At 42.3% G+C, this 23641-nt stretch overlaps 1 protein-coding gene across 8 annotated transcripts in view; it reads right to left on the bottom strand.

Annotated features, from left to right (window-relative positions):
• Window positions 1-23641, bottom strand: part of BEND4 (BEN domain containing 4) — a 371611-nt gene that overhangs the window by 37501 nt on the left and 310469 nt on the right. For 5 of the 8 annotated variants that reach the window (XR_014244104.1, XR_014244105.1, XR_014244106.1 and 2 more), the window contains 3 exons: window positions 16544-17110; window positions 7133-7224; window positions 2308-2548 (listed from right to left, as the gene is read on the bottom strand). Coding sequence is in view for 5 of the 8 variants with exons in the window: in XM_082390680.1 (XP_082246806.1) it covers window positions 2308-2548; window positions 7133-7224; window positions 16544-17110 (900 nt within the window). In the remaining 3 variants the exon portion in view is untranslated. The remainder of the gene's footprint in view (window positions 1-2307; window positions 2549-7132; window positions 7225-16543; window positions 17111-23641) is intronic. The other 3 variants (XM_082390682.1, XM_082390683.1, XM_082390681.1) reach the window with 1 other exon arrangement.

Below are 23641 nucleotides of genomic sequence, written 5' to 3'. Positions count from 1 at the left end.
CTCAAATATCGAGTCCTCTCCCTATTATTTTCCTTGCATTCACATCTATTCATTATGTCCGCAAATCATCTCCAGCCAGGCTACCAACTCCAGAATTCAGGCATTCTGTTTTCTATTCCTCTCTGTCTTCCTCAAGCTCCCTACCTCATGTGTTCAGTAAGTATTCAATAACTGTTTAAGTAGTTTATCTCTATCCAGATTCCCCACTCTCATATGAACACAAAGAAATGAAAGACTCAAAGTATCCACGAGAGGAAATCAAGGCTAATTGCTGAGGATGCTGCCGCCCGGCCACTCTAAGAATGTGCTGCTGTGTGACACCTCCCACCTCCTCCCCCTCCTCAGTACCCACTGCTGCAACAGGACTTCCCCTAACATTGTGCCCGACTACCACAAGCTAAGAGTAGAGCTCATTCTGTTACACGGGTATGAAGCATCCTCACATCATTGACCCCCCTTCCTTCCGGGGTCAAACCACCCTGGGGACAGGCCAGCCTAGAATTTGATTTCATTCCCCGAAGCACCCTGCTTTCCATCCCTCAAGTGTCCAACTGTCTGAGGCTTCCTTGGCCATTCTAATCTTGCTGACCACAAGGATGTCCACCCTGGGAGTCAGCAAGCATAAACCTGCAGGAAGGGAATCCCATTTAGGTCACAGGAAGGCCCCAGGATTTCAGCCTTTGGGACAGACATAAATGCTCTAACCAGCTGCCCCGGACACAATTAGCAGTTCTTGCCTATGCATTCTCCACCCATGGGCGGGTGGAAGCCTGTGGGTCCTGCCCAGCTCTCCCTGCTGGAGAGTACACATTCTGGTCAGGCAGCCTGGGCTGCGTCGGTGTCACAGGGGGTCCCGCAGCATTGACACTAGTGCTTTGAGATGTATATTAGTCCCGCAGTTTCACTGACTTGCTTGTTAAAATATCAATTGTTTAACAAGGATTTCTGGAAAGGGATACCTTAGTGAGGCCCCTTATCCTGATTCCCTTGTAAGCCTCAGGGCAACTTCCAGAGCACTCGCGGAGCGGGCTCTCAGGACAGCCCCCAAGCTCACCACGGCCTCTGCTGCCTCCGTCTGCTCTGATGATGCTGGGGAATAAAGGAAACTGTGGCTAGTTTGCTAAGACAGCCCCTGGAAATTTCCATCGCCCAGTCACTCTGAGTAAGCAGAATTTTCAGACTGGCCAACAGGGGGTGCTCCAGCACACCGGTGCTGAGTTAATACTGGTGTTTTCATTCTAGGTGGTTTTCTCAAGTCTAGGCCACCAGCATCAATCACCTGGGGTGGTCGTAAGGTGCAGTAATGCTTTGCCTCCCCTGTCTTCACCCCAGACCCGCTGAATCAGAAGTTCAGGGTGGGTCTGGGGATCTCCGCTACTAACAAATACTACACAGGCACCTTAGGCACGCTGACGGTCACTGTGGGCATGCCCAGAGGGGTGCAGGAATGAGTGTCCCTTCTGATGACTAAGGCCTTATCAGTGATAAGGTTTTTTCACTGTGATTTCTTCACCAGGAAATATTTCGATCCCTGTCCAGAGTAAATCATTATTGTCTTTCCAACCAATAAAATCACTCTTGAACTGTACAGGTTAACATTTGAGCTATCTGATATGGATTTTTCAGGTGTGAATGCGCTTTTGTTGGCACTATAATGTTTCCACTTGCCTGTGTTTATTTATTTGCACCCACTGAATCAACCGTATACACCTCCTGACCCTCTGCCTGGCCTATCCACAGTGTGGATCAGCTACAAAGTAATCAGCTGTTGATGCTGAGGAAGTGGTATTATCTGAGTAGTACTTGTTAATACAGAAACTTTAAAAAAACCGAACAGGATAAAATCTGAGTGGGCGAGAAATACTTTAGGCCTAAGGAAAATTAATTCTAAATACATTTAAGGAGTTGGGGCAAGTATTCTCGAGAAGGTAGCTAGATTGGGGGAGGGCGTCATAGGCTGCAAATGAAATTGGGATAATTTTTGAGGTTCCTCGGCTTGTTTTCCTCTGTGCTTTCCCCAGTGCTCCAGTTCTGCTGGAGGTTGCCTTTCCCGGGCAGCAAAGAAAATCTGAACTTAAAGCGTGAAACATGAGGTGCTATGCAGTGCTTATGTGCCGTTAAGTGCTAAAGCAAACGAAGAATTTTTAAAGAACTTCTTGATACCAAGGAGATGGGCCACATGAAGCCTATAACGTCTCAGCGGAAAAAAACCAAAATACAGTAAAGGCTGGACACTTGCACGGGGCAGCCACAGCCAATGCGGTGAAATGAGATCACAGATGGACACTGAGTGGAAGGATGCAGTACCTCGGAGGCATGTTACTTTAACTGGATCCAGAGGGCGTCTTTCAGGACCTGTCTCTCCTGACTGCACTGACCTTTTCCTTTTCCCAAGGCCGCATGAGTACTTAAGCTCATCGGTCGTGAAAACAAATCTGATGAGGTATCGAAGGAGCCGCCTCCCATCTTTCTTTGAAGAATTTACAGCCTCGTCCCACTGTTTGCTCGTTATGTAGACAGGATAGTTGTTCAACAGCTGCTTGCTTCCCTGGAAAAGCGAAATATTTTCTCATTACCTACTTAGCCGGCCGGCCAGCCAGTAGCCCAGGCGATCTCCATTTCAAAGGCGAACGTGCTTTTTAACCAAGTGGCTATACAGACAATGAACCAGGTACGGAAGAGCACAAGTAATTGCTCACACTCAGAACGGGCACTTTTCAAATTACATTTGCATTTTCTATAACAAGAGCCAATGAGGTATAATGAACACCTTTGAAAGAGGAGCTATTTATAACTTGCATTTTAACAGGTAGGTTAAAATGTGTCAAGATCCAATGACAGGGAACACTATTTAAATATAACCTGTAACTTTCCTTTTCAATCTATTAAAATATGCAAAAATGACTTTGAAGAGTGTGATCAAACAGGTCTCTTCATCCTTTGGTTGGCGGTTAAGTACTTTTAGAAATGATGCTGGTGGGCTACTTTCATAAGGTATTTTTTTGTGTTTCATGCACCTAATATCTGACAGACATTGTATTTCAGTGGAAACAACATTAAAAAGTGAATTTTAAAGAGGGGGAAACTGTGGAAACAGAAAAAAATAATCACTAATAATAATGCAAAACAAGTTTCCTCAAATTATAGCTTCTGCAAATGCCACTATGTCAACTCAAAATTTTTCTTACTTTTCACCTGCATAATTTATGCCTGCTATAAAATTCCCAGGCTAAATAGTTGCAGTGGGACTAATTACAGGAATTTCTATAACATTTATAAGCCATGTTTAGTCAATTGCACCTACACAACCATTATTTTAGTTCTGGTTGTCCATAAAATTCTACAGTCCAGGACAAATTAATTAACCCATGATCTCAGTTTTAATGTACTTCTTCCCCAGTAATTAAGGTGTACAAAATAAAGAAGGGAAACTCACTCAGTTTTACAACTCTGCAAATTTACTACAGGTTATAAATTTGGCACTATTTGGAACTGATAGGTTTTAATTTTAAAAAGTGCTCTGTTCAGTTAAGCTCTGAGAAGGGCAAACGGTATAGGAGCCAACAGGAAAGAAAGAGGCAGCAGGTATGGCTATGAAACTGTGACTGAATTATACCCATGGAAAGTCATCACCACAGCATTGATACTCCCTTGAAATAGCAGGAGTGTGACTTTGTGTCCTTTTTAAGGGAAGCAGCTGAGGGAAGTGGTTTGTGGTTCGAATTTACAGTCAGCCTGGGTTTGAACTAAATCTTGGTTCTGGGTTTTATTTGTCGTTTCTTGAGCAAATTACTTTAACTTGTTGGACCAAAGTTTCCCCATCTATAACATGGTAAGAACTAAATTATCATGGGTTTAAAATACGAGTACTCGGGAGCATAAACCAACCCTTGGCTCTGTGTACTATGTATGATCAAAAGATGGGCAGGAGCCCAGAGGTTCCGAAGGGTCCTTCAGCCCAGGCTGCTGTTTCATGGCAGGAGGGGAGAGATGGAGGGACGACTGGAGTGACGGGCGGTGCCGATGGAGAAGTGAGGATGAGAGATGTAAAACCGAGGTGGTCAGGCAACCAATCCACTGAGCCAGGGTATGGGGGACTGAGGAGTGAAGATGATTCCCAGGTGAAACGGGGGTGTCCTCCACAAAGATAAGGAACAGAAGGTTACGGCTGGGGGGAGGAGGAGGCAGATAGCAAGGAAGAACAGTGCCTGACATATACTAGGTGCAATGAACAACCATCGGGTGACTGATGCAGTAAATGCTACCGCGGCTGGCACGGAGCAGACACTCAATGCCGGTGGCTACAATGAAGAGCTCTTAACTTTTCTTACTTTTCTTTAAACTTCTGTGGTACTGGGACATTGAAGAGCTTCTACTGTGTATAAATTGGCAAAGTTAAAGAACTTTAAGGAGAGCAACGAAGACAAGAGGCCATTAAAAAGGGCTACTGAGGACAGAGGCCTTCCACCATCCTTAATTTGAAATCATCCTCTTGGTCATTGTCTCTGTAAGTACGCTTGTCGGCCTTACAAAAGGAGACTGTGCAGCTAGTTTTCAAACCTTTTATGTATCTAACGCTGTATGTTTCAAAAACAGCTTTCCCTCGGGTGTGTGAGCTCATCTGGCAAGCCGGGATGCCCGTGGCTGCTTGGCCAAGAAGGTTAAATCCTCTCCCAAAGTCTCACAAGTCAAAAGGCACAGCTGGGAACCCTGTCCCCAAATTCAGAGCTGCCCCTAAAACAAGAGCTGAGGCTATTTCCAGATGGGAGGTACTTGAGATGAGAGAGCTGGCAATCCAGGGAAGGTGTCCTCTCCAAGCTTGAAAGCATCCACTCCTATAGAAGAGCTCAAAAGCTCTTCCAAAATGTAGAAATACCATTTGGAGGTCATTTTCAAGACAGAAAGAAAGGGAAGAAGGGAGAGAGGAAGGAAGGAAGGAAGGAAGGAAGGGAGGGAAGGAGGGAGGGAGGGAGGGAGGGAAGGAAGGAAGGAAGGAAGGAAGGAAGGAAGGAAGGAAGGAAGGAAGGAAGGAGTAAGAGAGAAAGTCATTTATAGCCCCAAACAACTCAGACTGCTCTCTGTGTTGTGGATGAGGTTACCCATGCTGTTTCAGCACAGCTAATAGAAATCAAATGTGATTGAATAATATGACTGAGAAGATGCTCATTTGCCTGAAATGACAATAAAAATAATATAGTAATAACGATGATGATGGGTAATAAAGGTTTAAATAGCCCTATCTGGAGGAAATGTAGATATTTCCCTTATTTTTATATTTTTATAGAATTCTCTTCATATTAGCCACCAAAAGGGTATTGGTGACCTATACCAACTCTGACCTATTGTCAAGTCCCTATGAACAAACCAATTTGAACAGCACTTATTAAATGTCTTCATAGAGTCATATCCAGATGGAAGACGGAGGTGTATATTAACTTTTAAGTAAGTTCTGATTTAGTCTCATGAACAATGTGCTCTCTGAGCACAGAGGGGTGTGGCAATCAGGAAGAGCTTCTGGAAGAAGTGGACTTTTCAGATGTGCTTTTTGTATAATAGAAATGTCAAGCTAAAATATGTGGACCCGGGACTTCCCTGGTGGCACAGTGGGTAGGACGCCGAGCTCCCAATGCAGGGGGCCTGGGTTCGATCCCTGGTCAGGGAACTAGATCCCACATGCATGGTGCAACTAAGAGTTCACATACCGCAACTAGGGAGCCCATGAGCTACAACTAAGGAGCCCGCCTGCTGCAGCTAAGACCCGGCGCGACCAAATAAAATAAATAAATTAAAAAAAAAAAAAAAAGAAAAGAAACTGATTGGAAAGACTTTGGGTTTAAAAGAGGGGTCAGTTAAAAAAAATTTTTAAAAATGTGGACCCTATTTTAGGGAGCAAAGGATTTTAAGCATGTGATATTTATTTTGGATCTGTATTTTAGAAAAACAACTTTCCAGTGTGGAGCACGGAGAAGAAAGAATCTACTGCAACAGCCCAGGTGAAATGTGATTGAGAGTGAACTAGAGAGAAGAGACTATTCAACGTGACCGTCAGGAATGAGGAAGAGGAAGAGTCTGTGATGCCTCCAAAGTTTCTGCCCAGGGTTGGTGCTGCTTTTATTGAAGAGGAAACAGGAGTGAGGGTGGGTATTCAGAGGAGGCATTGTGAGTTCCACGGGTCAGGCAGTAGGACACAATGGTCTGGAGTCGAGTCCTGGGGACTGGGGTCTAGATCTAGATTTGGGACTCGCTAACCCACACATGGTTGATGTTCAGAGAGAATGTAACTGAGCAGAGAAAGGCAGTGGAGAGATGAAAGATCAAAGTCCAGAGGACAGTGGTTGGAAAACTCCTTAAAGCTTAATAAGAAAGGGATGGGGAACCACAAGGGAGTCCTGACACAAAGGCCCAGAGAAAGGGAGCACCTGGAGGAGGGGTGAGGCCCTGCGGATGACGAGGGCTGGAAAATGGGCCCCTGGACGGGACAACTGGGAGAGTAGCAGGGTGGGGGGCTCTTGCAGACCATTCGCTGAGTAGTGGAGGTGGAGCCGGATTACGGAGGCAGGGGAGAGCAAATGAGAACTGAGAGTGGAGCAATGAATATACACCAGTCTTTCAAGTGTTTAATCACGCAGAAGAATGAGGTCCCCATTCAGCAAATGCCTTCGATGACACGCACTGGGGATGCCAATGGGGACGAGACCTGGGCCCAGCCTTCAAGGAGCGGGATGTGTCGTGGTGTAGGATGAAGGTGCCGATAGGATGCTTCGGGTGATGGAAGGGGAAAGAAAAGATAATCATTGAGGGACGAAGGGAGAATCAAAGGAGGGCTGATTTTCAGGGTGGGAAGACTTGGAACAAACACTGGCTCTGCCTGAGGGAACGGCAGGTGGGTTCTCTGTGCCAAAAGAATGGGGGGAGACTTGCCCACAGGATTTAAACTGTTTCTTTTTCTCCTCCTCAGAGTACAGAGTTCAATCTTCATGATGCATGATCTTTCTCCGCAGGATGTATACTCACCCATAAACCTCAGAGTCAAACATGTATTTTGCTAGCCAATCTGTTCTGGTGTACATATACATGGGCAAACTACCAAGATTCTTCATCTTAAGGAAATTCCAAATGGAATGAGACCTACCTCGGCCGGCTGGTCGGCTGGCTGTGGGATCATGAGCTGGTTGTGGTGTTGAAGCACCGTCTTCAGGTAGTCTAAAACGGTCTGGCAGGGCACTGGGTAGAAGAAATTGCAACAATTGCACATTAGCTATTTTGTGCCGGGAAAATAAAAAGCTTTAAGGTTTAAAAAGATTTTTGATGCAAACTTCTAAAAAAAAAGACTCATTTTCTAAAGGAAATAGAATCTTCTCTCATTTGACATCCATAGTTATTTCAGTTTGTAAATACAGAACAGATGCTACAGTTCGGGGAGAATTTTTAGGCTCAGCACAGCTCACTGAAAACTTTCAAGTCAAACCTACTCTAAGATGAATTTGGGTTAATAATAATGATATCACACTGAACAACTCACAGAAGAGACATGTCTTCTTTGACTCAAGTTGTAACATTAGCACCCGATGGTACTTTTTAAAATTAAACTGCTGAAAACTTATGTTTCACTGGTTTTAGATCAATGATATAATGCTCATTTGTAGTGCCATTCATTCCTAGTTCTTCAGTAAAGCAGTAAGCCATGCACTTTAGACCTGCTTCCTGACACAGACACACCTGACCATGTAGTTTTTCCGGTAAGTGTCTCACTTCTCCCCTCTCCAGAAACTCACCTGATCTGGTCCAATTCAGATTCAGTTATTATGTATTTCATTAGCTGTTGCACTATATTTTGTGAGGCACAGTCTTACAGAATCACTGAATAATCACAATAAAACTGAACAGATGTTAACCCAACATAGAGTCTGACATTTTTTTATACCACTGCATAAATAATTCTTATATTTTAAGATTTATATTAGAGCCCTTTCCAGAGTATTAACTAATGGCTTTTAAAGGTCTTGGTAACTTAGTAAATAACCTGATACGAATTATTGCCATTATCTGTCTTGGCTGTGTGTTTTCTTAAGATGTTTTTGTCACATTGAAGAAAATAATAAATATTTAACCTAAACCCTAATTTTAAAGTATCACCACCGAGCTTTCTTCACTTCGTTTTTCTCAGCACTTTTTTTTTAAGAGAGCAAACTGAAATTATCTTTATCCCCTGCTAATAGCTCTGGGTTTTTCAGGTGACATCACATTGCAACATAAATCAAAAACTACATAAACATCCTTTTGAAGAATTTGAATGATAAGAAGTAGAAGTAGGTTAGGAAATTTTTCTTCTTGCCAAAAAATATTTTCTTAAATAACATCCTTATAGATTTGTGTCTTACAGACTTGTGTCATAGGTCACTCTTGTATAGTCATTTGAATATATTCTTCAAATTAAAGAAGCATTTTCGGGACAAACACAAGATTGTGCCTTCAACAAAAAGAAGGCACGTGTGTATCAGTTTGAAGTAGGACTTTTATTAAACCAAAGTTTAATAAAACTTATCAAGTACCTCTAATTTCATCATCCTATTGAAAGACTAACCCACTTTAGAGCCCACCCTGATGTAACTAAACCCTGTGTTTTATTTATAATTTTGCCAGACCTTGCCCAAGTTCCTTTTAAGGGGCGCACTTACTGGCCAACAGTTCTATGTTCCGACAGACACTTTCACCCTGGGTATGGCTGAGTAGAAACTTTGAGTCACTGAGAGCTAGAAAATCCACTTTCTAAACCACACCATTTCTGCTAGGGTATGCAATGTTCACCAAAAAGTTTGAGCAAGTTAACTGAATGACAAACAATAATTTCCCACATTACCAGAGTTCCACAAACAAACAGCCTAACCCACTTTACTGATGCCACAGTGAGTGAGAATGAATCTTCTGGCAATGGGCACGGATTACAGGAAAAAAGCAGAAGACTTGAGAAGCTAACGGAGACAGGAAACAAGTTTGCTGTTGAGTTCTGGCTTTTCATTACCTGTGTGCCCTTTGGGACTCCATTTAACTTCTGTGTGTGAGTCCCTTCTACACATTGCTGAAAAGAAGGATCTCGGTAGCAGCAATGCAACTGTGTATATGTCACTGCTTTTCCAAGTGACATGTGAGAGGTATTACTCTGAATTTAGTTTGGAAGTTTTAGTAAAATTTGTAAATACTCACTAACTGATTAAGATTTGAATGAAACTTCTTCTGATACTTTATCCATATTTTACACATGTTTAGGGAAAAAATGTTTAAGTGAAGCACAAAAACGCTTACAAAACTGAATATTCAGTGTGACCTCAACCATGTTAAAAATAATTATGTGCACAGAGAAGAGATTGGAAAGAAATAAACCAAAGTGTTAGTAATTAAAAATGATTATATTTTGGTAACAGAATTAGGGCAGTTATTATTACCTTTATCCTTTATCATCCTTGTAAAAACCAGTTTAAAAAAATTTCTACAGTGGGCATGGATTACAACTACTTAAAAGTTGTTTGAAGAATGTCTCCATGACTGTTATCTCCCCTTCCTTTGCTATATATGACCTTCAGTGTTGCCTGTATAGCCCTGGAAGGGCTTGGAGGACGACTCTCCCATCTCTACACCCCCAGTATTTAGGCGGCAGTGCTAAGCCCTTGAGCGAGGCCGGCTGATGCACACACGCTGGAAGAAAGTGGAATTTCATGTGCCTTTACTGGCTGTAAGGCTCTCCTGAAGGCAAGTGGGTCCTGTGGGTGGTATCTGGACACAAGGCTGAAGGCCAGGAAGACTGAAGACAAGGCTCGCATTTAGCTACTGAATTGACTCTGCACAGTTGGCGGCTGTATTGTCTGAGAGACTCTTAAGTAAGGGCCTTCCAAGGAGAACTGCTCTGATTCTGTTTTTTTCCCATATTAAGGGTGCTTGGGTCTCGGGTACCTAATTTTCCTGGCAGATCATTGCATTAACATCTTGATCAGTTTCTCTTCTTGTTCCTCAAGCATTATTTAATCTACTTTGTAATTGTTTTTTAAAGACTCAAAACATTTACCTCAAAGTATACCACACACAATTTTATAGGGAGATTGAAATTATTTACTGTCCTCTGACGACCATGCCATCTGTGTGCTTATATCATCAAGTGTCCTATTCATATCGTCTCCGTAAAGTATAAGTTCCTCAATTGTAAATGTCTAGAAATAAACAATGAGCTTTAAGTGTTACTCAGCCTACAGACACATGGTAATTCTCGATTATCACAATGTCCTGTCTCTGTTTAATTTAATTGACGTGTGTAGCTGCTACAACAGAACGTGCCTGACACCGGGCTGGGAATCGGGGTTATGAGGATGACTGTGACTTAGTCTCTGTCCTCAAGGACCTTACACAGCCTGCCTCTCCTCGTATCAAGACCCCAGGAGAGACAGACACACAAGGAGTAAAAACTGGCCCTGGTACAGACTTCAACAGAAGCAAGCATGATGTACTACAGCAAGTGGTTAATTCTGCCTGGGAACTGGGGGAGGGATTTGTTATGGAGGGGTGTCACCTGACCTGGGTACTGATGGATGAGTAGGAGTTTCTCGAGTGGGGAAAAGGAGGGTATGTTGGAAGGACAGCAGGAGTTAAGGGCAGACCAGAAGCAAGTGCACGGTGGCTCAGGAATCAAAAATTGTCCAGAGGGGTTGGAACACTCGGTGTATGGTGGGAACTGAGGGGCGAGTCTCCAAAAATGAACAGGAAGACTCAGGCAGTGAAGGATGTCACATGCCACACTGAGGGGGCTGGAATTTACTCCATGGGCCAATAGAGGATTTTCAGCAGTGGGTGACGTGGGCCTTTTCAGTTGGCAGAGCCTGGCGTCTGGGGGAGTTGAGTGGCTATCGCAAGAGTCCATGGGGTGAGACAGGCCTGGATGAAAGCAGTGGGGAGAGGAGGGCCCCACACCGGTGGGTATGTACGAGGTGGAATCCAGAGGAGAGGAGGCTGACATCAAGGAGGGAGAGAGATGGTTATGGATGGAACTGAGGCTCCCAACCTGGGTAACTAACTGAATGCTGACCTCTTTACAAGGTAAGACCACCGCCAACAATCTGAGAAAACCACTTAAGATTTCTGTACGATCAAGCACAGGACCAGGTCCCTCTCTGTTTCTTAAGGGTGCTCTTTGTTGAGTGCTTCCTGGAACACCTAGCAGGCACTCAGTTGCTACTTAACGAACTTAATACTTCCAGCCTTCCAGTATTATCAACCTCACCTTACAGGAAGGGGAAACCGAGGCTCAGAATGGTTAAGTAAGTTGCCTAAAACCACCGATAGCAAGCGGCAGGAGCAGAAATCCAAACCCAGGTTTGACTCCAGGGCCATTTTCTTCAGCCCACGCTGTTCTGGGTCTCTCAGCCCTCACAACTACCGCCAACAGTTGTGCTGACTTTTACCAAATTCTGAGTAAAAGAACTCAATCCTTTATTGCTCTCTGTTCCTATCACTTGCTCTAGTTTCTTACTCAGAACGTTCATTCTCCTTAGAACGCGCACATTAAGTATGGTCGATATGTTTCTGGGGACCGGAAGTCGACCTGAGCCTTCTCCCAGGGGCACTCCTGGGCACGTGGGCTGGAGGGTGGCACGAGCACGGGACAGCACTAGCACTGCGCTTACTCCAAGGGCTTTCTGTTCTTACAAAACTACTTATCCAAAAACCGACACTGATTTATCTTTTTAAAATCTTCGTACATAGACTATCCTTACTTAGGATCAGCACTTCGTACGTAATCCAAGGTGAATTCTCTAGTTTGTAGCCTCCTGAGTTGATCCTCATTATTTGCAGGTTCTGGATCTGCAAACTTGCCTACTCGCTAAAATGTATTTGTAATGGTCAAATCTGTATTTGGGGTGCTCTTGCGGTCACTGCGGACTTTGGTTGGTCACTGAGAAATCTGCATTTCTGGAATCACACACTCCAGCTGAGGTTGAACAAGGTAACACTTGGCCTGCTCGTTTCAGTCCTCATACGATAACAAGGGTTCTTTTCATGTTCTGTTTAGTGCCACGGTTTTTGCATTTTTGTGCTTCTTCTGCTTGGTGATTACGCTGATTAAAAGGAGCCCCAAACGCAGAGTTGAAGTGGTGTCTAGTGTTCCTGAGCGCAAGGCTGGGATGTGCTTCAAGGGGAAAATGCGTGTTAGATAAGCTTTGTTCAGGCTTGAGTCACAGCGTTGCTGGCTGTGAATTCAACGTTAACCAACTAATACTATATACTAAATAAGGGCTCGTTAAACAAAAACATACTTAAAACGAGGTTTTGTGATTGGCTGACGAAAATGTTGTGACCAGAGGCTCTCGGGAACCGAGGTCTGTATTTCCCCTCAGAGTAATGCCTTGCTGATTCAGTGCTCACGGTGACTTTACAGAATAGAACGACTGAGAATAATGAGAATTGACTACATTTTGAGGGTGGAAGAGGGTAATAAACTAGCTCTGGAGTCAAGAGGCTTCGATTCTAATCTGAGGTCTGCCACAGACTTTACCTGTCCAAGGTTGCAACCTCTTTGTAAAATGGGAATATTAATTTTTGTTTGGAGTTACGAAGATAAATTGAGATGATCATAAACGTACTTTTTAGAAAGTAGAAAGTTCTTTAATAATATCAACAATAAGTATATCTTCTCTATATTTGGCACTTAGAAAACTTCAAGGTATTTTTAATGTGTCATAATTATTTTACTTTGGAAGTTATTATTTTTTAAATTTTACTGAAGTATAGTTGATTTACAATGTTGTCTTAGTTTCAGGTGCACAGCACAGTGATTCAGTTTATATATATATATAAAAAATATATTCTTTTTCAGGTTCTTTTCCCTTATAGCTTTTTACAAAATATTGAGTACAGTTCCCTGTGCTATACAGTAGGTCCTCGCTGATTATCTATTTTATATATAGTAGTGTGGAAGTGATTTTTTAATTACCATACAGTATTTTATATTTCTAACACCCACATTTTATCATATTTTTAAATCTCTGAACTTGGTGTTCAAAGATAATTATAATGTGCAATTATGATCTGCAGTGTTTTTTCTTCTTTCTTAGTGGAACATAAAGTGTTGGTGTGTCTTACATTCAATGGGGGCTTAAATTAGATGAAATATGGTATTTTATATCCACCCTCCCTTATGAGTTCTCTTCACCCAGTGCTGACTGCAAGCTTTCTAAATAAATGTGACTACTCTAACCTGATGTCTTCTCCATAGAGAAGTTTGCCCATCACCATTCTTCTTTTCATAACCTCTCAGCTCTTTGTATTCCTGATCCAAATGTCTTCCTTTCGTGACTTATTTTTCTTTTAACCTATTTTCACTTTCTTTTAAAAAATTTATACTTTTAAACAGACTATTTTCTAGTGTGATAATCTAATGCAAAAGAAAATGTGCTAATGCTATTTCCTGGGATAAAATATTTAATTGCCTATATCTGCAGCTAACTCTGGAAAGTAAGTTAGACAGCACTTTCTAGAAGCCCCTTGTTTGCATGTAGTTGATAATCAATAAGACTTTGTTGAATGTTTCACAAATAATACAATAAACAAAGGCCCTCTCGGGTGGTGCCAGAAAGAATACCCCTCCCCAGTCTCTTTCCTTTCGGTGAGGGCTGTCACCTTCCTTTCCCCCTTTTACAGCTGCCCAAGTGAAAGCATTTTTTCCTGTAGACTAATAGGCTCATTTCTTTTGAACTCTCAGTTCAAGAACTGCTCCCAGGTATAAACGCTTTATTTCAGGGGGGGGAAAAAAAAAAAAAAAAAGAAAGAAACTGGAATCTCAGAGTTGCTCAACAGCCTGACTCTGGAGAGAGAGGGAAGTGCCTGAGGAACACTGCCCCGGAACTGACCCACTGCAGGTGCCCCCATCATCTTGTTCACCTTATTTCCTCTGCTAACTGCTGCATGCTCCTCTCCCCTTTGTACTCATCCATCCTGCTTGGCTGTAAGAAGAGGGATCTTACAACATACGGGCAGATTCTACAGGAAGAAAGCCCCAGGTCCTTCCATGGAAATGTACGGCCTCTAGGATAACAGAGGCCTACTGGGATCATTGGGAAGCACGGATACTGCTTAGGGAAAATCGATCCCAAATCTCACAGGAATGTTACCGCTTGCAAAATATTCTTGTTATGTGCAAAACCAGAGTATTATTGCTGTACTTTTCTTCATATGGATAAAAGTAACAGATTCCCCCCGGCCCCGCCCACACCAAATGCATAGCTCGTAGAATGCCAAAGTGGATTCTTGGGTGACCACCCACAGTCTGGTTTGTTGTGTAGCCGAAGGTGGAGGTTGGGAGGTGAGGAGGGCAAGAGGGCAGTGATGTCTCTCTTTGATTCAAGTCTTTCATCTCGAGGGGCACTTTCAACCTGACGCCCAATACTAAGGTATCCCTAGGTAATGAATCCATGAGTTAAGTAATCACAAATAGCTAATCTTTCCTGCATTTCACACTATTTTTTTTTCTATTCATAATTGACAAACTGATTTTCATCTATATAGTTGAATTTCAGTATGGATTATTTAAAGCAATCATGGCTCTCCACGTAGAATTGGTTCAAGTTCATGGAGGGGACTCTTTACAGTAACAGTGGTGGAATGTTTACAGTAACAGTGGTGATCATTAGCCTAATTTCAACAACTGTCATTCAATGTCTGACCATCAAGAGGACTCAAGAAACTGCAGCATTTTCGTCCTTCTGGGAAGCAGAGAAGGACAATGATTAGGGCAGGCCAGCAATGAGTTATCCCTGACACAGACATTTCATCTGTACAGATTCAGGAAACAAGAGGTGGACTGAACCCCACATTTGCTTGGTAAGTTTACCAACGACAGACGGCTCACCAAATGTTTACGATTAGGGATGAGGCAATAATACTCTGGACATTTGTATCACCTGTCCTTGCACTCTGAAACTCTTCCCCACAGTTCTGAACGGCTGATGTAAGGATCTGCAGTTGGCTGATCTCCAGGACACTATGTTCTCCTCTAATGAAAGAGGAGGAGTGGGGAGTAAGATGCAACATACCCTTTTGGGGGTAAAACCAATCGTTAACATAATTTATGAAACTGTGAAAGCTGTAAAATCCCAGTGTGTTAGCTGCACCCGTATCTCTTTGACTTGGAGAAACCAGTAGCGCTCTGGTTCCACTGCAATCTTCTGGGTCCTGCCCGTCCCTCTGCTGCAATCAGATCCTGCCTGGCAGGGAAAACGCCAAGACACTGCATCTAACCCCAGGGCTCAAATGTAACAACAGAGAATGGATTTACTTCACCTCTTGCTTCTCTCCCGCAACTGCACTCAATCTAATTCCGAAACATTCTGAGCCAAACCTCAGCTCTATTTGGGCAATTCTCTTAAAACGAAAGGACGGAAGGAAAATAAATTTCTGATTTGGCAATTCTAATAAGCAAATGGGTAACTCTCTTCAACACTTCCTTCTTTTTACATCAGCTGCCAACTTGGGTGGTGCAAAGACATCGAGTTAGGAAAAGAACATAATTTCTATTTCTATTTATGGATCAGCCTTAAAAATTTTAAATATATTATGCATGCTTTATTTTGAACATATTAGTATGCAAGTATATGTATGTAAATAACCAATGAATGTGTACATTGGTAGATACACGCTCAAAAATTTTTATCAATGGGCTGCATGATTAAAAAGGTCTTAATGTCTTTTATAAGCCACAGACATGCAGGAATGACCTCAAAGATATAGGCAAAATCAGGAGCATTCCAAATAGGGGAAAAAATGGCTTTGCAACCCAGAGAAGATCTTGCCATAAAGATGACTTTACTACTCTGCAGATCTAGTGTCTCTGCGAGGCGGTAAAACGCCTCATGTTTAGCCAGGAGCACAGCTAGTTTGTGACCAGCCTGATAACTGGTCTGTCTTTGAGCTACTCCTTTTAGTTTACAGTTGCATATTAACTTTAAGGGGGAGTTTGCATGCTAAAAAGAGACCATGCCTGTTGAAACTTAACAAGAAAGGGGAGAAATTAGTGGAAGAGAAGAGACCATTTGTTCTCTGAGCCCTGCCTCTGTAGATATCATTTCATTTTAATTTCTATCATGGACTAATAAAACACATATATCAAAGTCTTTAAAAATACAAAAGCCATTTTAAAGGAACAGGGTCACTTTTTGAAGAAAATTCAAGCTCACAGCACCTGGCCTATTTCAATCTCATTGCACTACATCTAGGAATCACTTTTGTATCAGTGGAGACATCTTTTAATAGGACCGGAGTTTTCAGGCCTACACCCCAGAAGACTGTGGCTTAAACATAGGACAAGGCTAGTGGCTCATCTTGAAATTTCTGTTTGGCACTGGTAGGCTAAAACTGTGCATGCCTGTTTTTCCAACTTTTCTACATCGCCGGCCCAAACAACAACAAAAAGCCACACATACATGCACGCATGCATACATACATGCAGACGGGACACGGGAAAGGAATGAGTTGCAGGTGGCTTGCAAGTAACAGGGCAGGGTACCTGGGATGCTCTCTAACTTTCTTCTGAGCTCTTCATTTTCTTGTTGCAGTGAAATCACCTCCTGCTCCAGCTCTTGGCATCGAGGACAGTAGCCCTCCTCTTCCTCCTCTTCTTCTTCCTCAGGCAGCGTAGAAGAGGATGGGTGACCGTGGGATTCGGATGTCGCTGGGGAGGTCCAGCCACCTAGTGTGTGCACGGGGGACGTTGCTAGAGGATCCACATCCGCCAGGTGGCCATACTCACTGACCGAGGAGGTGTTTGCAGTCGGAAAGCTCCCGGAGAGCAGGTAATTTTGCAGGGAGTCAGTGAAAACCCTCAAGAAGGCAGAAGTCTGTTGTTTCCTTTGCATATATTGCATCTCTATGTCTACATTGTCTGAGGTCTGACTGTGGACCCCTTTGCCAACAGGGCACTGCTCCTGTCTTTCAGTGTAACTTGAGCCTTCCTGCTTTACGCAAGAAATCATGGATTGAGAATGGCTGGAGTCCAGAAGCTTTCCTCCACAATTCAAGAGGCTAAGGACTCGGCTGCATTGTTGAGCAAAGGCGTCCAAGATCATACGACTCTCTGAAATACAAGAGAAGACACATCAGAGACTGACAGCCAAGACAAGGGACAAGTAAGGTCCTCGATCTAGAGTTTAGCATTAAAAAATGTCAAAAACATGGACTTCTACTCTCTGCTACACACACAGGTGACATGGTGAATCCACTTCTAAGAGGACGCATAGCTTCCTGCTGCTCTGTGGCTGGTGGGGTGCCTGATGAGCTATACCCCTAACTTGACTCTGGGAAATGGCTGGAATGCGAGACTGGGGCACCGGATAGAGACTCCCTCTCCGTGGCATTAACTGGCCTGCACAGGTCTGAACTAACACCTTTGGCTTCATTAATATCCTCGCTCTAATGAATCGAGCCAGCCCTGCAGACTCAACTCCTCATTGACAGGAGGGCTTACAGCAATCATTACGTCTATTTCTGGAGTGCCCTCATGCCCTTGCTATTAATCAGCTGATACAATCCCTGCTGAGAGTACGTTGCTCCCAGATGCAAAATGGAGAAGAACGATAAGTCTTTTTGAGGAGCTCACTAAACGTCTAAGGTAAAACAAAGAGTGGGCCTACAAGGCAAACGATGAGGAGCCCCGAAGCAAGACTGTGTCATCCAACATCTGTGTTCACCATTCTTTTACTTTGTCTGCTAACATAGATTTCTTGTCAAGGCCAATGTTTAGCTTGATCTATAGCAGCGTCATCTGAAAAGCAATAGTGCCTCTTCTCAGGGCTTCTCCCACCAAATCTCTTAAATGGTATGTGCCGGGAGTGCCAGTTAGTTTCCACAGATGTATTCTAAAGCATATTAACTGTCACTCAGTGGAAAGCAAAAAGCAAACAGAAAACAATCGGTTCACTTCAAAAAGAAAGAAAGAAAAAACCCAATGTCGTGAAAATGTGATTTAACGTTGTCAGTCTAAGGGGCTTGAAAATTCACCTTAAATGTAAACGTCACAAGAACATTGTCTTCTTTCTGGACCCCCACCCAGAACGCGCTATTTATATCAATAACTACCCACAGAGAGAGAGAGAACTTTTTTAGGGCTTATATAGAGCTATCAGGGTACCTCTCATTTCCTCTCCCACCCTACGTGGAATAATGGCAACAAACAAAATATTGTAGATTCTAGATGCCGATATCCGTTGTTTATGATAGAAATGTAACTAGTCCCTTGCTGTCTCTGGAAATGTTGACTAGCTGTGTTTTTTTCTGAGGGAAAAAAAAAACCTTTAAAAGTGAAAAGTGGTGAGATGCTGGAGGGCTTCTACAACAAACTAGAATAGTTGTGATTAAGAAACTGATTTCTCTAGAAAACCCATGATGATGACCAACGAAACCAACCTTCAGAAACCTCCAGGTGGTACTTCATCCTCTACTTTGTTTTTTCTTACTGTTCTTCCTGAAGTAACTAAGATATCAGGGGAAGGGGGTACAAGTCTCCTAGTTCACTTATTTAATAAGAATGTACGTAAAGCCCAGAGCATATAGGAAGCACCTCTCATATCTCCCAAATCTATAAAATGCTCCCATTCCTAAATCTCTCAGGAAAAATGATAAGTCAGAACACAGAGGCCAGTTCTTTTCACTTCAGGAGAGATTTATAGACTGTATATTCCATGAGTGGACTGGGGTTTGAGGACCAGCACAGAATCTCAAGAAATATTTACTGAATACATGTGGGGACTCTTATAAATAAATAGAGTATCTTAGTTTACAGCATTTGTACCTTTACCCTGAATCCCACAAATATTAGGCACGGGCCTATTTTTTACACGATTATTTTGAGTACTAAAGAAAGAACTAGATACCAGGTATAGTTTTAGGCTAGAGCTGATTGATGGGCTGGGAACTTGGCTGAAGGAGCAGCCAAGATAAAGTCGGCTTGCTGCCTTGGAGAAAAAGGGATGTGGATATGGGAAGGGTATTTCGCACACCGAACACCGGAAGTGATGATGACTCCGCCCCCAGCCAGGTGGAAAGGAAGAACTGAGCTCATGATTTGAACCAAAACTTTATGGAGAAAGACTTCAAATAGTTGGGTATTATATCTTACAATGACCAAAACCGAATAAACAAGAAAGTAAACAGTTGAACCATACAAGTGGGGAGGTTTAAGATGCTGCATTCTCATTTCTTTACTCCTGGCTTTTTGTTCTTTTATTAGTAAAATCAAAGGACGATATTGATTGGGGATTCTCAATTCTAGCACACTAGCAGTTTTCATTCATTTAATCCTATAATCCCATTCTAGATCTAAAGTTGTATTTACTGTTTGCATTTTAATCAGAATAGTCCCAATTGATTTACAGCCTATACACCTATAACATAACCTTGATGAAAGGAACAAAATATGAAAGGAAAGGCTAAAACAGAATTGCCTAGAAAGAACTGCTCGAATGTATTTGTCCAATGTCCTAAGGAGCTCAGTTGTTTTAATCATATTGATAAATCACGTTAGGGTATAGATTTTAAGGGAAAAAAAATCTGATGTAGAGACAAGCATGATTTGTTTTCTTAACTGAAGGATAAACTCGTAATATGCTGAGAAAAAAATCATTATGTAATATACTACATTATGAAGATAATGTATTAAAGTGCACTCAGAATATCAGAGAATAGTTACAATCATAAAACTGTTCTTGCCTGCAGTTTTTTCAAATGCTTCATTCTGAATTTGTTCTCAGAACTGATATATGTAAAAATGCCAACTGTAGCCCTAAAGCTGAATTCTCTTCTTTTCACTACCTTATATTTGAATAGTATTTTATGTCAATACATTGAAGAGTATGATGAAAAATATTACTATTATACTTGGTGGAAAATGGCAAATCTTTACGCTTAACACATATTGCAGCCAGCAATGCTTCAGCTTTCCATACAGAATATAATTAGAACACAAGTACTGTGCGATGCCCATTATTGCTAAGAAATGGAGAAAAGTTCTGTTTTCATATGAACACGATTGAATGGCCACTGATCCACGATTCTTAACTCAGCAAAGTGTGAACATGTATTTTGAAATTTTAAAACTCTTTCCCCCCCCTAGGCACAGAATGTTCCAGTCAAGTGATGGCAAGGAAGTACAAAGTCAACAGTTTATAGAGAGGCTTTAAAACAACCTAGTTTATCCCTAACTTCTTTAAAATTAAACACCGTAAAATGTTAATAAATCACAATCACAAAGCACTCTAAAATGACCACATCTCTCTAATTTATTTTGCTTTATTGCACAATCTGTCGGGATCTAATATCACGTTGCAAATTGTGCCTAGCCTGATTCCAGAATCCGAACCCATGTTATTTTTGTAATTAAAAAATTCATTTCTAGAAATTCTTCAGAATTTAAGTGGTTTAATCCATCCTAAATCTGATAAGTGAAGAAGAGGGATGGGAACTCAGCAACGAAACACAGGCTCCCTACTTTAACATCCTTCTTTGTAAGTAAAGCCTTGAATGGAATTTGCCCATCACAGCAGAGCCCCAAGAGTATTCTGTTTCTGTGAAGGAGATCACAGTAGTCAAGATTAGTGGTAATCTTTTGATTTTAGCCCACAAAGGGTGAAATACATTAATATTAAAAATGCAGAAGCAGAAAAAAAAATTTTGTGACCTATACTACCATGTATCCATATATTACATCTATCAAAGGATTTGCAACTAGTTCAAAATAGATAATTTCCTTAAAACATTAATATAACTTCTTTTTATGAGAGGACTTCATGGCATAGAAAATAGAAGTTAGAAAATGAAAGCATCTTTGGAAGCATCACCCCTGTCTTAAATCAATGAACTACTGTATGTCTTTGAAAAAAATGCCATCCAATTTTTTTTCCTAATGGCAAATATCAACACAGCAAAACAGGATGCAATTTTTCTAAATAAATAAATCAATGATGTGTCAAAAATTAACAGATGAGTTAATATACTTGGTGCTATCAAAACCAGATGGTGCTTCCTAATATTCATCCTGCTCAGTCAATCCCTGAATATTTTCTGGACCATCGGTATATAAAATAGGATGCTGCTATTTGTGATGGCAAACAAAAGCAATCATGCCTGCCAAGCACATACTATAACAGGCAGCATTTCAGCTCTGCTAGACAGAAAGTAATTAGAATGCTTTTAATGTCCAAAAGAATGATGCTGATAGGCTGCCACAGATGTGTAGATTTATGAATATTTATATGGTGGTTTATAGCTGACACTTTTATCAGTTGAAGAAGATAAAATATCTGCCTGACTCAAAAGCTTGACAGTCAGGTTAATAAAATCTCATTAAAGAGAATGACCTATGCAATTATATAGGATTTATTGTAATTCATTTTTGATTGTACTCTGCTTAAAGATGCAATTTCCCATTTCCTGATGCCAAATTTAGGCTGCATATCAAGATCTATGTGGTTTTAACTCTAAGCCTCCCACAGAGGAAAAATATGCTTTTAGAACCATGGCATATTACCGCTTTTAAGGAAAATTATACTCTTCAGGAGATTTTATAAGAATGTTGAAAAATCTATTTTAATCATGTATTTCTCCTCTCAATGGTTTATGGCCCTTAATGGCAAATAAGGTTCACTTCAACCCTTTCATCTTTTCACTGCATTTTCTCTGGACACTCAGTTATCTCTCTTCCATCCTTGACTCATTTCATCTCATCGACATTTTGACTATTTTCAGTTTACGAGGTGGCCTGAGACCCTGCAATACCACTGTTGTGAGGGTGCAACAAGCAAATCACCACCCCTACCCCTACCCCACCCAGTGTGCTAGGATGGCTGTCTGTACACACATGCTTATTGGTTCAAAGTGGAACCACTAGTTCCTCAAAGAGCCAATCAGCTCTTCAGGTGACTGTCCCACTGATGGCCACTCACATCACTGTGCCTGTTAAGAGATGGCTTTGTCCCCCAATGATTAATAGTATGACCACAATTCATGATGTCTAGTACTATGGTCTTTTTTTTTTTTTTTTGCCCCTGACCATTTTCCTCACTGCATGGCAGAAACCTACCATTCAATTCCCATCTTTCCAACAAGCACATGGCATCCTGTTCTTGGGGCTATCAAGCCTACCTCTCTATGACCTCTCTTAAAAAAAAAAAAAAGCAGCAGCAGCACTGAAAATAAAAGGAAATAAGAAATGTAGGGAGTTGGAGGGGCATCAAAAAGCCCCTTTCCACTCCTTTAGATTCAGTGATATGATTCCACCTGGGGACAGAGAAAAACTGAACAGGACATTAGAAGAAACACTGAAAGAGGACATTCAGAACAAGGTAAGAAGGAAACAACAAAAACTCCTTACGGATAAAAGAGTGGGGAAACTGCCAGAGTAGAAGGGACCATGGAAAGAATAGCAAGTGACTGGTGCAGAAAAAAGAAATACAGGAAAAATAGCAGGGAAAAGCAAGGTTAAAACTATGGATGAAAATGGAAATGAGAGGGGGCAGATTTATACTGTATTAAAAAAAGTAAAAGACAGAAAGAACGACAGTCAGCAAAGACTGAAAGGAGAAAGCAGGATGAGATTAAAGACTGAACTGGGCAGATAAAGAGGGAGAAAACCCCAATGAACATGGTGGCACTGAGGCTGTGCAAAGGAGTAAGCAAAATATAGAATGTGGAAAAAGGACCCAAACTTCTGAACAATGTAAAGATAAAGGAAGATAAAGCAGAGCCGGGAAATAAAAAGGAGTGAACAAGAAGTAGTATATAAGAAAACCAGACCCCAAGCGCAGAAAGCACACAAACCTCACTAAGAAGGGGGGAAACAGAAGAAAAATGAGGAAAGTGAAAGTAGGCTAGCCTCACAATGAACATAAAAGCACAGCGGAATAAAAATACAGGAAAAAAACCACACCTCACAAACAATAAGGACATCCACATAAAAACCTCGCCAACATCTCCCAGCCAGTGAGGGATGTGACAGAGCAAGTCTTCACTTATAACCTGTAATTAGATTTTCTTTCTCAAAACCAATCCTTCTTGTGTCAAAATATTGACAAACAACAGAACATGAGCTTAGGCATCTATAACGCATTTCAAGACAATGCTCCTGTTTTCATTAGGAAAAAAGGAAGCCGTGGATTCACTGATATACAGAATTTGGGGGGCTCCAAAGTGCCGTAAAAGGCCTGAGCAGGAACTTTTCGTTCGGAGCGGCGGGATACACGGGGCTGCGCGTCCTCGGGTAGCAGAGAGCACACTCGGGCGCAGGCCCCAGGCTGTGACCTCTCCACCAGCCCGTCTCCCTCCCCGCCGCCGGGCTGGAGAGCCGGTTTTTCTCGGGAGTCGTGTACCCTGGGGTGGGCGCTCCCCGAAAGGCAGTCATTTCTGCGGGGCCCGGGACCCCGCGGTGCAGCAGCGCCCAGCCGGCGGGGCCCAGAGCGCCCGGGGTTCCCGGGGCTGGGGGGAGGGGCGGGAGGTCTCCGTCCCTGAAGTCGCGGCCGCCGGGGCGAGCGCCAGTTCCACCCGCGTGGCTGCTGCAGAAGAGCCCCGCGTCCTACACACACCGGCGGGGACTCTGGGGTGGCCGGGGAAAGGGGGT

This window comes from Balaenoptera borealis (genome assembly GCF_965194805.1).
Source record: "Balaenoptera borealis genome assembly, chromosome: 4".
NCBI lineage: Eukaryota > Metazoa > Chordata > Mammalia > Artiodactyla > Balaenopteridae > Balaenoptera > Balaenoptera borealis.
Note: the sequence above shows the minus strand (reverse complement) of the source record. Positions and strands in the feature narration are given on the sequence as shown.